Source organism: Cyprinodon variegatus, unplaced genomic scaffold (assembly GCF_000732505.1).
Source record: "Cyprinodon variegatus isolate N-32 unplaced genomic scaffold, C_variegatus-1.0 Scaffold99, whole genome shotgun sequence".
In the NCBI taxonomy this organism is placed as follows: domain Eukaryota; kingdom Metazoa; phylum Chordata; class Actinopteri; order Cyprinodontiformes; family Cyprinodontidae; genus Cyprinodon; species Cyprinodon variegatus.
Window position 1 is genome coordinate 845,199 of NW_015150552.1, and position 12,655 is coordinate 857,853.

Consider the following 12,655-nt stretch of genomic DNA (forward strand, 5'->3'; position numbering starts at 1 on the left):
CAAAATAATATCGTTTTCAGATGCATTTAACCTACAAATAAACTTATACATTAACTTTTTATAATTAGGTTTGGTCATATTTTTCAATTAGTTCAGTTTTCTTTGTTGCTGTTTTTCTTTGAACAATGTCACAGTTTTGTTACAGAACTGCTAAACAAGGTCATGGATCTCTGCTTATCAATTTCATTACCGTAATCCACCATCTTAATTTCTGACAGATTTTCTTCAAAAATCTATGCTTAAGGATGCCAAAGATGCATAAGTCAAAATGTAAATCGGCAAGAGCAAAAACTATACTGTAGTTACTTGGTATGGGTTGAGAGGTTGTAGATACAGTAATAACTGATGCACTCATTGGAAGGCATGATTCTGCATTTTCTTCATTTTCTGACACAAGGCTTAATGGACTTCTTTTGTTGACATTTTAGCTAGAAAACTGCAACACAGCCATTGCAGTATGAAGTGCCTCATTTGCATATAATGAGACCACACCACAAGAAGCTGTTCTCACAAGAACCTCAGAACGGGGCTAAAAAAAAAACTGCCTGTGGATCAATAATAACAAGACCAAACCCAAGCATTGCATTTCCATTTTATCTACACCACAACTTTAAATTTGAAAATAAAAGGCATGACATGTCCCCTTTAAGAAAAAAAAAGTTTGCATAATGGTAATGGGCAAATATTCCACACATCCAGTTTAAACGGCATTGAATGCTTAGGTTAGCGTCTTTGTTGAGTTGTGGATTTTTATTCCTAATTTCTTTCAACATTCTTAATATAGCAGATTCATATTTGAATTTGTGACTAACATACTCACTGCATTTTAGGTAAAATGTGGAAAAGAAAGGATATGCATGAGAACTACTGCTTTTCATCAGTAACTTTCTTTTTGCTGTCGTATTTACTTTTTTTTTTACTCTCCCAGGCTTTCTTAAATGATTTATTTCAGCAGCACCACAAACAAGTGTCCCCTGTCAAACTGGAGGAATACACAGACACAATGGTAAATGAAACACTCTTGCATTTATAAAGAATCAGTCTGTGAAATGTATTCAAAGCACTAATATACAGTTTATCATGCAAATATTATCAGTGTTTCTTTGTTTTTAATTAATTTAAATATATTGATTTATTTGACAGGGACAGTGTACATTAAAAAGCATTCCTGCAATGCACCAGAATTAGCCAAAAGGCTATTTTTCATCTGTCCCTGGACAGATCTTAAAATTGTCTTCCTAAAAAAACACAACAGTAAGCATTTACTCAATGCATTTCACAATGAAAAATATACATATAAAAAAGAAAAACAGCTATAACTCTTCAAAACTGATTTAAAAATACAGAATAAGTGTTCGTTGGACTACAGATTTTGGGTATCATGAGAATTTGATGTGTATTTTCTAAGCTGAATGGATTCTCATGGATGAAAATAAAGACTTTTCCAATAAACTTTAAATTCATATTCTCCTGAGTTCAGGTTTATATCTTTAACAGAGTATTTTTGCATATTTAGAGATGTACTAAAATATTTTCTTACTTTTGTAAATCAAAATTTACATAGATTTGAAAACTGAAACAATTTTGTTTGAAGCCATAACAGCAAGGTCTATTGACCATGAAAGATTCTGAATTATATTTTATATATAATATAATTATATAATGACATATATTGTTTTATATATAACGTTATTTCTTTGCAGATGAAAATGTTTGACAAAAACAAGGATGGTCGTTTGGATCTGAATGATTTAGCCAGGTATGTTTTAGTGCTAACAGTTAAGTGCTTCTTCAAGGTTTCTCATGTTAAATTATTTAACAGTTAAAATCAGCTCAATTAAAACTTGGTTTTATATTGAAGGATCTTAGCTTTGGAAGAGAACTTCCTGCTCCAGTTCCGGATGGATGTAAGTAAAATATTCTATTTTGAAAACAAAATAAAAAAGGAATACATTTATCAAATCTAGTATTTCTGTTATTTAATACAAATACCTTATTTTCTTCAAGGCAAACAGTAAAGAGGAGAGGAAGAGAGACTTTGAGAAGATCTTTGACCATTATGATGTTGTAAGTTGTTTAAGAAATTGGTTGAAACATGCACTGAAAAAAATAATGCAACCGTTTTTGGCACTTTAACACAATTGTTTCATGTTAGCAGGGTAGGACATAAAACAATTATGTTAAAGTAACTAAATATGAATATTTAAATGCCAAAAGCGGTTACATTATTTTTTTGAGTATAACTACTAAAACAGTAAACTCATTTCATCATGTATAGGTAATAGAGTACAACTAATGCTGCATAGTAAAATGTTGGCTGAAGACAACTTTACCCGTTTAAAGCGATTTGATTCTAGTGTTTAACTTAATTGACACAAAAAGTTTCTCTTTTATATCAGTTTCTGCTAAAGATTGCTGGTACTGCAGCAAAAAGTGTCTAAGTCATGTTTATTCAGAGCTAAAGGCATTGCAACAGATTTAGCCCTTTTATTATGCAGAGGTTATAGTTATATTTTTCTTTTAGGTTTCTTTTAGGTTTTTATTTTTTATTATCTTATTCTCACACATTTAAACTTAACAGAACTTGTACATTTACAATTTAGTAGTGTTGGTTTTCCTTTTCAACCCTTTGCCATTATTTTTCCAGATAATAGTTTCTGAAAACATGTTAATCCTTTTTTTTTTGCATGTTTTTCTTGTTTATGTAATTTTTAGACTGATTATTTTTTTATTTTTTGCATTGAGATTTGATTTCTTTTTATGCGTTAACCTCTTAGAAATATATAAACTGAGGAAAACTATTAACAGATTGTAGATTAACACATTCTAAAGCGTGTCTTATGTTCATTGTGCTTGTCATAGAGACACAATTTGCTTTTCTTGCTTGGAGAAAAGTTCTTTCTGATTACAGATTGCTATGAGGAATTGTTGGATCAGTAGTGGTAAATACAAATAGTTATGAACACAAAACCGATTAATTTAAAACCTTAATCCATAATATTGACAGCAGTTTAGAATTAAACAGCCTAAGGAAGAGAGCTGCAGCTGTAACGATCAGGACAGAGGGCCCAGAGTTGACCCAGAGACAATGCAAAGTTAAAAGGTTTATTCAGGCCAAGAATGCTGAGACAAAGCCCATGGATCTGGAACCTCTGGGGATGAAAAGCTGGCTGGGGTGAGCTTTGATGATGATGAGTAAAACCAAAGATAAAAGCCACTTACCTTCTTTTGGGGTTGAGGAGAAACTTTGAGAATTTCTGAAGAAGCCGGTTGGCTTGTGACGTCACCGGTGAACCTATGAGGACTCCTGAATCTGTCCTGCTAGGTTTGGAAAAATCTTTCTTTAACAGTTACTCGTTGGTCCAGCGGAATGCAAAGGGTCAGATCCATGAGAGCAGAGACAGGCGGAATGGTCAAGGGGCCTAACCGGAGTACGGAACCAGAGAGCTGGTCCAGAGTCAAAGCCAGGTGACGGAGATCGGAGATCCAGTGAGAATCTAGGGGAGAATCCAGGAGCGAGATCAGGGCACAGAAAAGGGGTCAGAGATCCAAAAACACACTATGATAGGTCTGATAGCGTTCAGGCAGACTAAGAGAATCAGGAGGTAGAATCAGGAAGACAGATGGGTAACGTCAATACTTGATAAAACTCATCAGTGGCTCATAATAATCTGGCATTGACTGCTGAATATAAACACTGGAAGACAGGTGAATGGTATGATGCTGATTGAGTAGCACTGAACAGGTGAAGCACATAAGCTTTATTGCTGACACAGCAGAGGGTGAAAACAGCCGGCAGACTGACCAGAATCATAACAGTAGCAGTCTGGTGTTTATTAATGTTGCATTGCCATTTTACTGGAGTAAGAAATCCAATATTCCAACATGCTGTCAAATATCGGTGAGTTGGCAGTGTGTTTTCTTTTCATGGGTTTTTCTGTGTTGCTCTGCTTTGTTCTGCCTCTACTTATTCTTGCTCTGTGATTGTTCATCCTAAAGAGTAAGACCGGAGCCTTGGAGGGTCCTGAAGTGGATGGGTTTGTCAAAGACATGATGGAGCTTGTCTGGGTAGGTATCCCTACCATCCGCTTTCCTATGTAACAAAAATTTAAGTACAGTGGTATAAATATTACCAAATAAGAACAGTATTACTTAAGTTCACTTAGAAAATAATTGCTAAATAAATACCAGTTCAAATAAAGTTTCCAGAGACGTTTTCTATAATTTTGGGGGTTTTTTTGTCATTCTAATCTATGATCCATTCTCCCATCTTGACAACATGAGGTCTGGTTCTGGGGTTATCAGCTCTTCAATACAAAGAGACATTTTAATTTTTATTATGTATGGAATTTGTCCAGAGCCAAAACAGTAATCTAAAGCTTTGGAAAAGGATGGCTTATCGAATTCTATACCTCCTATGTGAAGATTTTTTTTCTCCCATTCCTGTGTTGATTTAAAAAAAAAAAATCCTGTAGACATTTTACAAGTTCAGAAACTATACTTATGTCTAAGTGGAAAATATATAAATGTGAAAAAATGTAATATAATCTCATGGTATATTGAGCAGCCCCCCAGTGGTTTACTGTAGATCACAAGCTTCTTACTCAACAAGTTAAATTAGTTTCAGTTGATGTTTTCTTTTGAAATAGCTTCTGTTCTAAAACAGACTGGATTTTTTAACCATTTCCAGCTTTTATGTAGCGTTTAACAGGGTAAAAGCAACTATGTATCACTTGAAACTTTCTGTAAAACATTCATTTTTTTAAATTTCCCACTTAATAATTAATGCACTTCTTGTGTTATTTGTCCGTATAGCCAAACATATCAGGCCCTGATCTTGACAAGCTGCGAGCCTCTCTATTGCGTCACTGTGATGTCAACAAGGATGGGAAGATCCAGAAAAATGAGTTAGCTCTATGTCTGGGAGTGAAAACCTTAAAGAAACCTTAGGCCCTTTCTTCTTAAAGTACTGACCTTAAAATTGATGTCAGCATTGATATCTGTATCTAGTTACTTTCTATCATATCACCTTCTACCTAATCCTTGAAAGAAAAATTCAAAGATTAGGTAAAACGTTTGGATTGTGTCTCCTGAATTGATATGCGTTTCCTGCACATAATTTTAAGCCAAAATTAAAAGGCTCATTTATGCTGGTATATAATGTTTGCTTTATGTGAAATGTTAGTTTGTGTGCTGGTCAACAAAGTGAAGGTGTCTCTTAAGGTTAAATTACAATTGCATGTTTCTGTGTAAATGTAATAAAATGTAATATGCAGTAATGAGATGAAAATAAAATAAACAAAAGCATGTGATGGCATAGTGATATATATTTGTGGTTTGTTCTTGTGTATTTGACATGGATTTAAAAGTGGCGACAAAAAACAACCCTTCAATGTTTCTTGTGAGGTCAAGTTAATATTAAAGATGCCTTGAGAAAAATACAAATCTTTGAGTGTCTATGTCATAACGTAAAACTAAAGCCAAATCTATGGAGGACCTGGACCTCTATAAAGGAGTTGCATCTGATCTTGTTAATTACCTGTGTTGATTAAGCTTTTACAACACTCCCTAAAGGAAGCCATGTTAGCAAGACAAAGATGTAGACTGTGGCAGCTGCTAACGTATAGATATCATTTTATGCAGCTGAGTACTGTGATACATGCACAAGTCATAATCTTGTCATTAAACGGTTATTACTTGTCAAGTACCATGTTGGCTTGACTAAAGGAGTTAACTTCTAAGATGGTGGCAGGCCTTAGCGTTAAATTGTGTTGAAAGCTTCCTTGTAAATCTTTCTCTGTGAGATGCTTAATCAATAAAAAACTTAAAACATACAGTACTGACCAAAAGTTTGGACACACCTTCTTAATCAAAGAGTTTTCTTTATTTTCATGACTATGAAAATTGAAGATTCACAAATCGTTGGTTTGTACTGGACATTTACAGTATGATGCCCCAGGCGCATCTATATTTTACTTAACAGAGCGTAGAGAGGTTGTTTACTGCACAGCAGCTGCCATCCAATGCTATGATGTACCTAGCATGTGTTGAGATGCAATTTCTACATGTTCTTAAAATGTATATTTAAAATGTAGATTTTTGATCGCATATTTATTTCCATATCATTTTTCTCTATTTTCTGATGCTAAGGACAGCAAATTCAGAGCTCACCAGAAGTGCTTAGACAAAACGGAAATGCCACTGGTAACACGGTGCTCCTACACCCAATTAATTTGCTGTAATCATTCCAAGTGAATAATTCTGCTCTCTGCTGCAGATTAAATGAGCTCAAGTGAAGCTGGATTAAGAAAATGATCCTAATAATGTCAGTTTGTCTTCCTCTAAATCGCTCAGCAAGAAAGGTTTTGCAGCAGCCTAGTTAACCTCCTGAGACCCCAGCTTCTATTTGTTTTTTTTTTTATTTCCAAGTTACATGTGATCTGTAGGACCTAATACGTTTAATAACTAAAGTCTGTCATGATGCCACAAGTAGTTTAAAAAAAAAAAAAGTCCTTATATGAGGACATTTACATTATCTTTGTATTTTATTTTATTTTTTTTGCAATTTGGGACTAGAAGATCCCAATGACCATATACACAAAATTTCAGCCTTTTACTGTTAAAAAATTATAAATGGTGAGTTTGAAGTGCTTGTTAATGATACAGCTGTACTTTAACGCTATATAATAGGCCATTTCCCAAGTTTAAATGTGAAAACAAACTGGGTGGAAATCATTTCAGCTAATAAAAGGGTCCTAATGGTGCAGAGCTAAATACTCTCTTCATCTCTGTGTCTAAACAGCCATGCACTGCAGTGTGTGCTGTGATGGTTTCATCCCTTCATTCATTTCAAATAAACAGACATTTTGCACCACAAATAGTTTGAAAGTATTGTTACTTTACAGGACTGTATACAGGATGTTACTTTCCCAGACTGTTATTGGCTTATGATTGTTTTTGTGGGGGAGGGGAAGCTGGGAAACAGGCAGCTGCTGCAGAGCAAACACTGAGCTCACTCGGTGTTATAATTTTTTTATTGGACTGGAGTAAAGTGTTGATTGATGAACATCAAGCTTAAAGCATTAAATGATTCAGAATTCTCAGAGCTGTAGTGTTTTTCTCAATTCAAATATGCATTTGAATAGACTAAAAGGCCAAAGCTGCACATACATCTCCATATTTTCAGGAGGTGCATTCAATACTAAACACCAGTCAAGTTTATGCCTCAAATGGAAGAATAAAGAATCTAGATTTTTTTTTTGTGTGTGCCTTTTTAAATCCTAAATAATGCTGCCACCTAGTGGCAAAACTGCAACCTTGTAGCCTTTGAAACAGTGCGACCTATAGAACATTTGTATTAATAAAAATAAAAAAAAACTTTTTATCATATGAAAACTCTACTTTATGCTTCTGGGACATAAAGCAAGAACGACTGGAATAAATCACTGATGTTTGAAGCATTAAAATGTTTTTTACTCGTATTCATTTCATTAAGATTAATTGTGCAGTACTAACTTGATAAATTGTAAAATAGTTAAAGATATTCATTTTTGCAAGGCCCTATGTGGCTTCAGTGGTATAGTTCCTGTAAAAACAGCAATGAAACAAAGCACAAAATGCCCTGTAGCATTTGTGCTGCATGGATTAAAAACAGCTATAAGCTTGATACCAAATGTTGCTTGTATGAACGTTAATTAGCCCTAACAAAATGCATCAAAACAAATTATTTCTGAAGGTCATGCTCTGCCAGTGATATACTTAAACATCCTGCAGATAGATCAATAGCTTGCTATGTGGCACCATATGCTTTTTGACTGAAAACAATGGTTGGTACCAGGATCTTCAGAGATAGAAAAAAAAATACTTTTTTATTTTTTTTGTCATTCTTTGTGATTAAATAACAAATGGCTTTAAACTGTGATGAAATGAATCCCATTTTTGCTGGGTTACAGTATATACAATATATGGATCTGCTTGGTCAGCGGTTTTAATGCCCCTTAACTTAATATTTCAAACCAAAAAAGAAAAACCTTGCAAAAACATATAGAATCTCTTCAGATTCTGTGCCTTTTTATGGGGCTTATGTTCTTATTGATGGACAGTCCTCATAATTCATTTCAGGCTGTGTAATGGGGCCTTAGTGGCTCTGAGTTTATCCGTCCAATTAGTCAATCTGCCATCCAGGATAAGTCTCTTGCATATTTTTCTGTTTTTATCGGGTGTTGTCACAATTAGATATATTAGATAATCGAATAAATAATACCATGCAAAGATAACTTAAATAAGCTTCTCAAACTATCAAAATCAATGTCAACCATAAGCAAAATGCCAACCTCTCAACCAATCTGTTTATTTGACTGCTGACTTTACTAAACTTTGCAAGCCAAAATAAAACAATGAGCACCAACAGGTTCTAAAGCAAAGGTTTTGATATGGCCTGGTCAATATTGAGACTAAAACGTGACTGAGATGCTGCGATTTGACCTTAAACCTGATTAAAACTCCTTAGTGAGGCTTAAATAAATCATTACTGGGAAAAGGATTGGGCAACATTTCCTCCACACTGATGTAAGCGAGTCATTAGGGGCTTATACACACAAATTAACCAGTTATTAGATAAAGTAACTTTTTTCCACATGGCCTGGCTGGCTTTGATAGGTTCTCTCACTACCCTAAATGAACGGAGTCATTGTTTTCAAAAACTGCTTTTTGTTTTATTCAGATCATTTTTACTTGATATTGAAATAGATTTTATGATCTTAAGATTTTAGTGTGGCAAATAGGAAAAACGGAATAAAATCAGTAAGGAGCCAAATGCTTTTTACACCTTATAACATTTGACTATAAATCAAATGGCACAGACCGCAGGTTGTTTATAAACTACTATTGTACCCGAAGTTTGCCCAGGAACCAATATCAGATATGAGATAGACTAATTTTCACATTAAATGAATATATGTTAGAGTTGATGTGTTAAAAAATGGTGGAGAAATTACTTTGTCTGAAAGGTCTGCTGCAACCCAGTCACTGATGACAAAAAGTATACATATATACTATATAAAAGCATGATATAATTTCTTTTTGTCATTTTACCCTTTACATGGTTTGTTTAGGGCTTGGGAAAAACAGTAGTCTTGGAAAAAGAATATGGATTTTTTTTTAAAAGAACTTCCAAATACGTCATTAAGATACAGTATGTGACTAAATCTACTGTTGAATGGGTCACTAAACACTAGAAACACAACATTCAATTCAGTTTAGTTAATTTATATAGCAGAATCTCACAACAAATGTCTTGGGATACTTCAGCAATCAGTTCAGTCCGATAAAGCAGACAATTGTGCAAATTTTTATCCTGTGCAGCAGTAGTTATTTTTGCATGTAAGTCAATGGTTTTTGCTTCAATTGCTTAAACTTTATCCAAGGAAACCCGGCCAACTGCACCAGTTGTTAGCTTTGCAACAGTTACTTAGGTATAAATCTTTAGCAGAACTTGGCACAGTGTGTTGGCCTTGTACCATGACTAACTGGCAGTAACACCACCATGACTTTTACCATCTTGTCGATCAACACCAAGTATACAACTGCGGTTGTACTTATATAGTGTTCCTTTCGTTGAGATGCAACTAAAACCATTTTTGTTCCTGGGAAGATTCTTTGTTTATCAGGCATGTATATTGACATAGGTATAGTAACAATAGGACTGAAGTTTATATTTTCTTCAAAAATATGCCTTTTGATTTACAAGACTGTCAACTAGAGTTTACAGACGATGTGCCACAGCTGCAGTTAGTTTACACTGCCAATGTTTAATTTCCTTTATCCTTCCCACATATTGTTACTCTGTAGAACTTTTCGCTGCATTTACTCCTTCTCTGTCATTTTTATTATGTTCATTGAGCTTGATGAAAACATCAGGGTATTGCTTTTGTTATAAAATATGAAAGATGTACACAATCAAAGATTTAGAATGGGATGAGATTCTGACATTTTGTTCAGTGTATCAGGGAATAGTTACTATGCAGAATTATATGAAAACAACAAAAAAATTCCCAACTGAGAAAAGTGAAAAATGTTAGAGTTATGATTTTGATTGGTGCATTTATTTAGAGAATTTCAAGTTTTAATAAATTCTATCTGCACCCATATAATGATTTTAAGCATTACAACAGAAACCTTACAATGGAAACTATATATGATACATTTTAAGGAATTTGAAGCGGAAATGAATGGGTTAAACAAACTTACTTAATTTATGAAATTGCGTCTTATTACTATCAATGATTATATTAGAAACATGAAAAATGTAAATGTATTGAAGAAAAAAGCATAGTGCTGTTTATAAATTTTCGGCAGGGAAATCGGCATGTTACAGTATTTTAAGTGGTGATGTCACAGCGTTGGTCGGTTCTGTAGTTAGTATTTGAATACATTGGTAATACCTTTCACATTTGTAATATAATCATGGATTATAGTAAGACACAATGTTGTAAAGATTGACCATTTTATTTCCACTTTAAGAACTCCTCTTCCAGAAAGGAAGCTGCCAGTTCTTGCTTTGTGGAAGCATCCCATCTTTTTTTCCCATCCCATTAAAAGCATCCTGAGGTTTTTCCATGCAATAGGTTTTAGTAGAGGAAAGCTAACCACCGTAGAGGACAGCTGCGTCACCCTCTGTGATTCCCTTCATGTAGTGGAAGTTCACAGTGGCATGGAGCAAATAAACTCTGGGTCAGATATTTGCGTCGACCCCCCAGGCTGTTATTTCCACTGACTAGCCGGGAATGGCTGGGAATACATTGCAAACACTTAGGTGGATATGAAAGACATACAAGACGGGTCAGGGAAAACTGTTTTATAAAGCAGATCTCTTCCACACACTTTAAACTCCTCTTGCAGCATAAAAACAAATTACAAACTAACATGCCAAAGTAAGTATGTAACCATATGACAGAAGATTAGTCCAACACACCCAAACTGCTTGCTTGATTCGATCTTTCTGTTTTATCACGTTGCATCCACAACTAAATATCTTCCAATGGGATCTTATGCGATGAACCAACTTAAAATAGGGCACATTATCTAGTGGAAACAAAAAAATTTATAATTAACAGTTTTATATTCCTAAATAAGTTTCTAAAACGTGTAGCAGACATATTTTTTCTAATCTTGGTATAAATGCAGCTGTTTTACTAAGACTTCTGAAGTCTGTTAGGGAACAATTAGTTAAACAAACATCATCATGAAGACCAAGGGACACAGCAGACATGTCAGCGGTTAGTTAGGAAAAAGGTTCAAGTCAGGTTTAGGTAGTAAAACAAAATCCTAAGCTTGGAACATCCCAGAGTTCCACCATCCAACAAAGAAAATGTGAGACTCACTTTACACAGGCTGTGTTTTTGAAAGCAAATGCTTTTCCCTGAATCTAATAATCCTACTGTTAATTATCCACAGGGACAGGTAGGCTTATCAGGTTAGAAGGATAAATGGACTTAAACGTACCGCAAAAACAATCTAGAAATTAGTAAAAATTTCTTAAAATAAATGTATTTACCCTCAATTTGAGTAGGTAAATAAAATACTGTAGTTCGCCAATGGATTGTGATTTTTCACTTTTAAAAACAGATAATTTGATGATATGCACTTGAAATAAAACAATTCAATAGTTTTTTTCTTATTTCAAATGTAAATTGTCTTATTTCGTTTACAAAATGTCTCACTTACCCGCTCTATTCAAGGAAAAAATGCACTTAGTTTAAGAAAAAAAAACTTTTTCATATTTATTTTTTTTTTGCAGTGTGTAGGGTCATCCTGTGATAAAACGTGTTGGGGCTTGCAAAAGATATAGCTCCAGGTACAGCGTTTTATATTGCAGTGGGATCCCGAATATACAGCCGGAGCAACAGTAAAGATCTTTAAAACAAAGCATGTTTATGTGTCATCATGGATGAATACTGACAATTGGCCTTAATAACAGAATTTCCCTGAAGGAGTAATCTCAAGGGATAAAAAAAAAAGTTGAGTCTAAGTCTAATACATGATGCTCTTTAAAGATTTTAATTTAAAGAAGTTAAAGCTATACATAGTTCTGCATCCCATTCATAATAATTCTAGAAAGTTTTGGCCTATTACATAGTATGTGGCACTGCTGTCAGAGAAATCTGTAAAACTGCAATTCATAAGGATGCTTCTGTGAAGCACTGTATAGAAGTCAAAGACATACAGAATAAATTCCATGTAGCGGTTTATAGACAACAGCATGTGCCTATTATTAGATCCTTCTGGGACAAAGAGTCCAAACTTTGCACCTTTCTTCAGATGTCCTTCCAGATGTTTGGATCCATTTGACTTACTGCATGTGGCTTTCAGCTGCTGAGGCACTATTCCAGTTCATCATACTCTGATGTGCTGATGGAGTTCATCGCAAGTGTGTGTAATGCTTGCAAGCTATGTAATAAAAAAAAAATGTTTACTCAGTGAACTTTTTTATACTCTATGTTGAAAACTATACAAGTAGCCATTAATAAAACAGAAAGGAGAACAAATTAAACCGCAAAGCAGAACTGTGAAGAGTGCATATTTTGTGTCAATCCTCACTACGCTGTGCCACACACAATGCTGACCACAAGCATTCTGTTACTTTGCGTACAGTTTG

At 34.4% G+C, this 12,655-nt stretch overlaps 1 protein-coding gene across 1 annotated transcript in view; it reads left to right on the forward strand.

The window, feature by feature from the left end:
* The window catches only part of LOC107084391 (secretagogin-like), a 19,609-nt gene extending 14,182 nt beyond the window's left edge, over nucleotides 1–5,427 (forward strand). The window contains exons 6-11 of the mRNA XM_015374203.1: nucleotides 929–1,006; nucleotides 1,704–1,759; nucleotides 1,862–1,907; nucleotides 2,008–2,067; nucleotides 4,000–4,068; nucleotides 4,816–5,427. Of these exons, the coding sequence (XP_015229689.1) occupies nucleotides 929–1,006; nucleotides 1,704–1,759; nucleotides 1,862–1,907; nucleotides 2,008–2,067; nucleotides 4,000–4,068; nucleotides 4,816–4,950 (444 nt within the window). The 3' untranslated portion in view covers nucleotides 4,951–5,427. The remainder of the gene's footprint in view (nucleotides 1–928; nucleotides 1,007–1,703; nucleotides 1,760–1,861; nucleotides 1,908–2,007; nucleotides 2,068–3,999; nucleotides 4,069–4,815) is intronic.
* The last annotated feature ends 7,228 nt before the right edge of the window (nucleotides 5,428–12,655 follow it).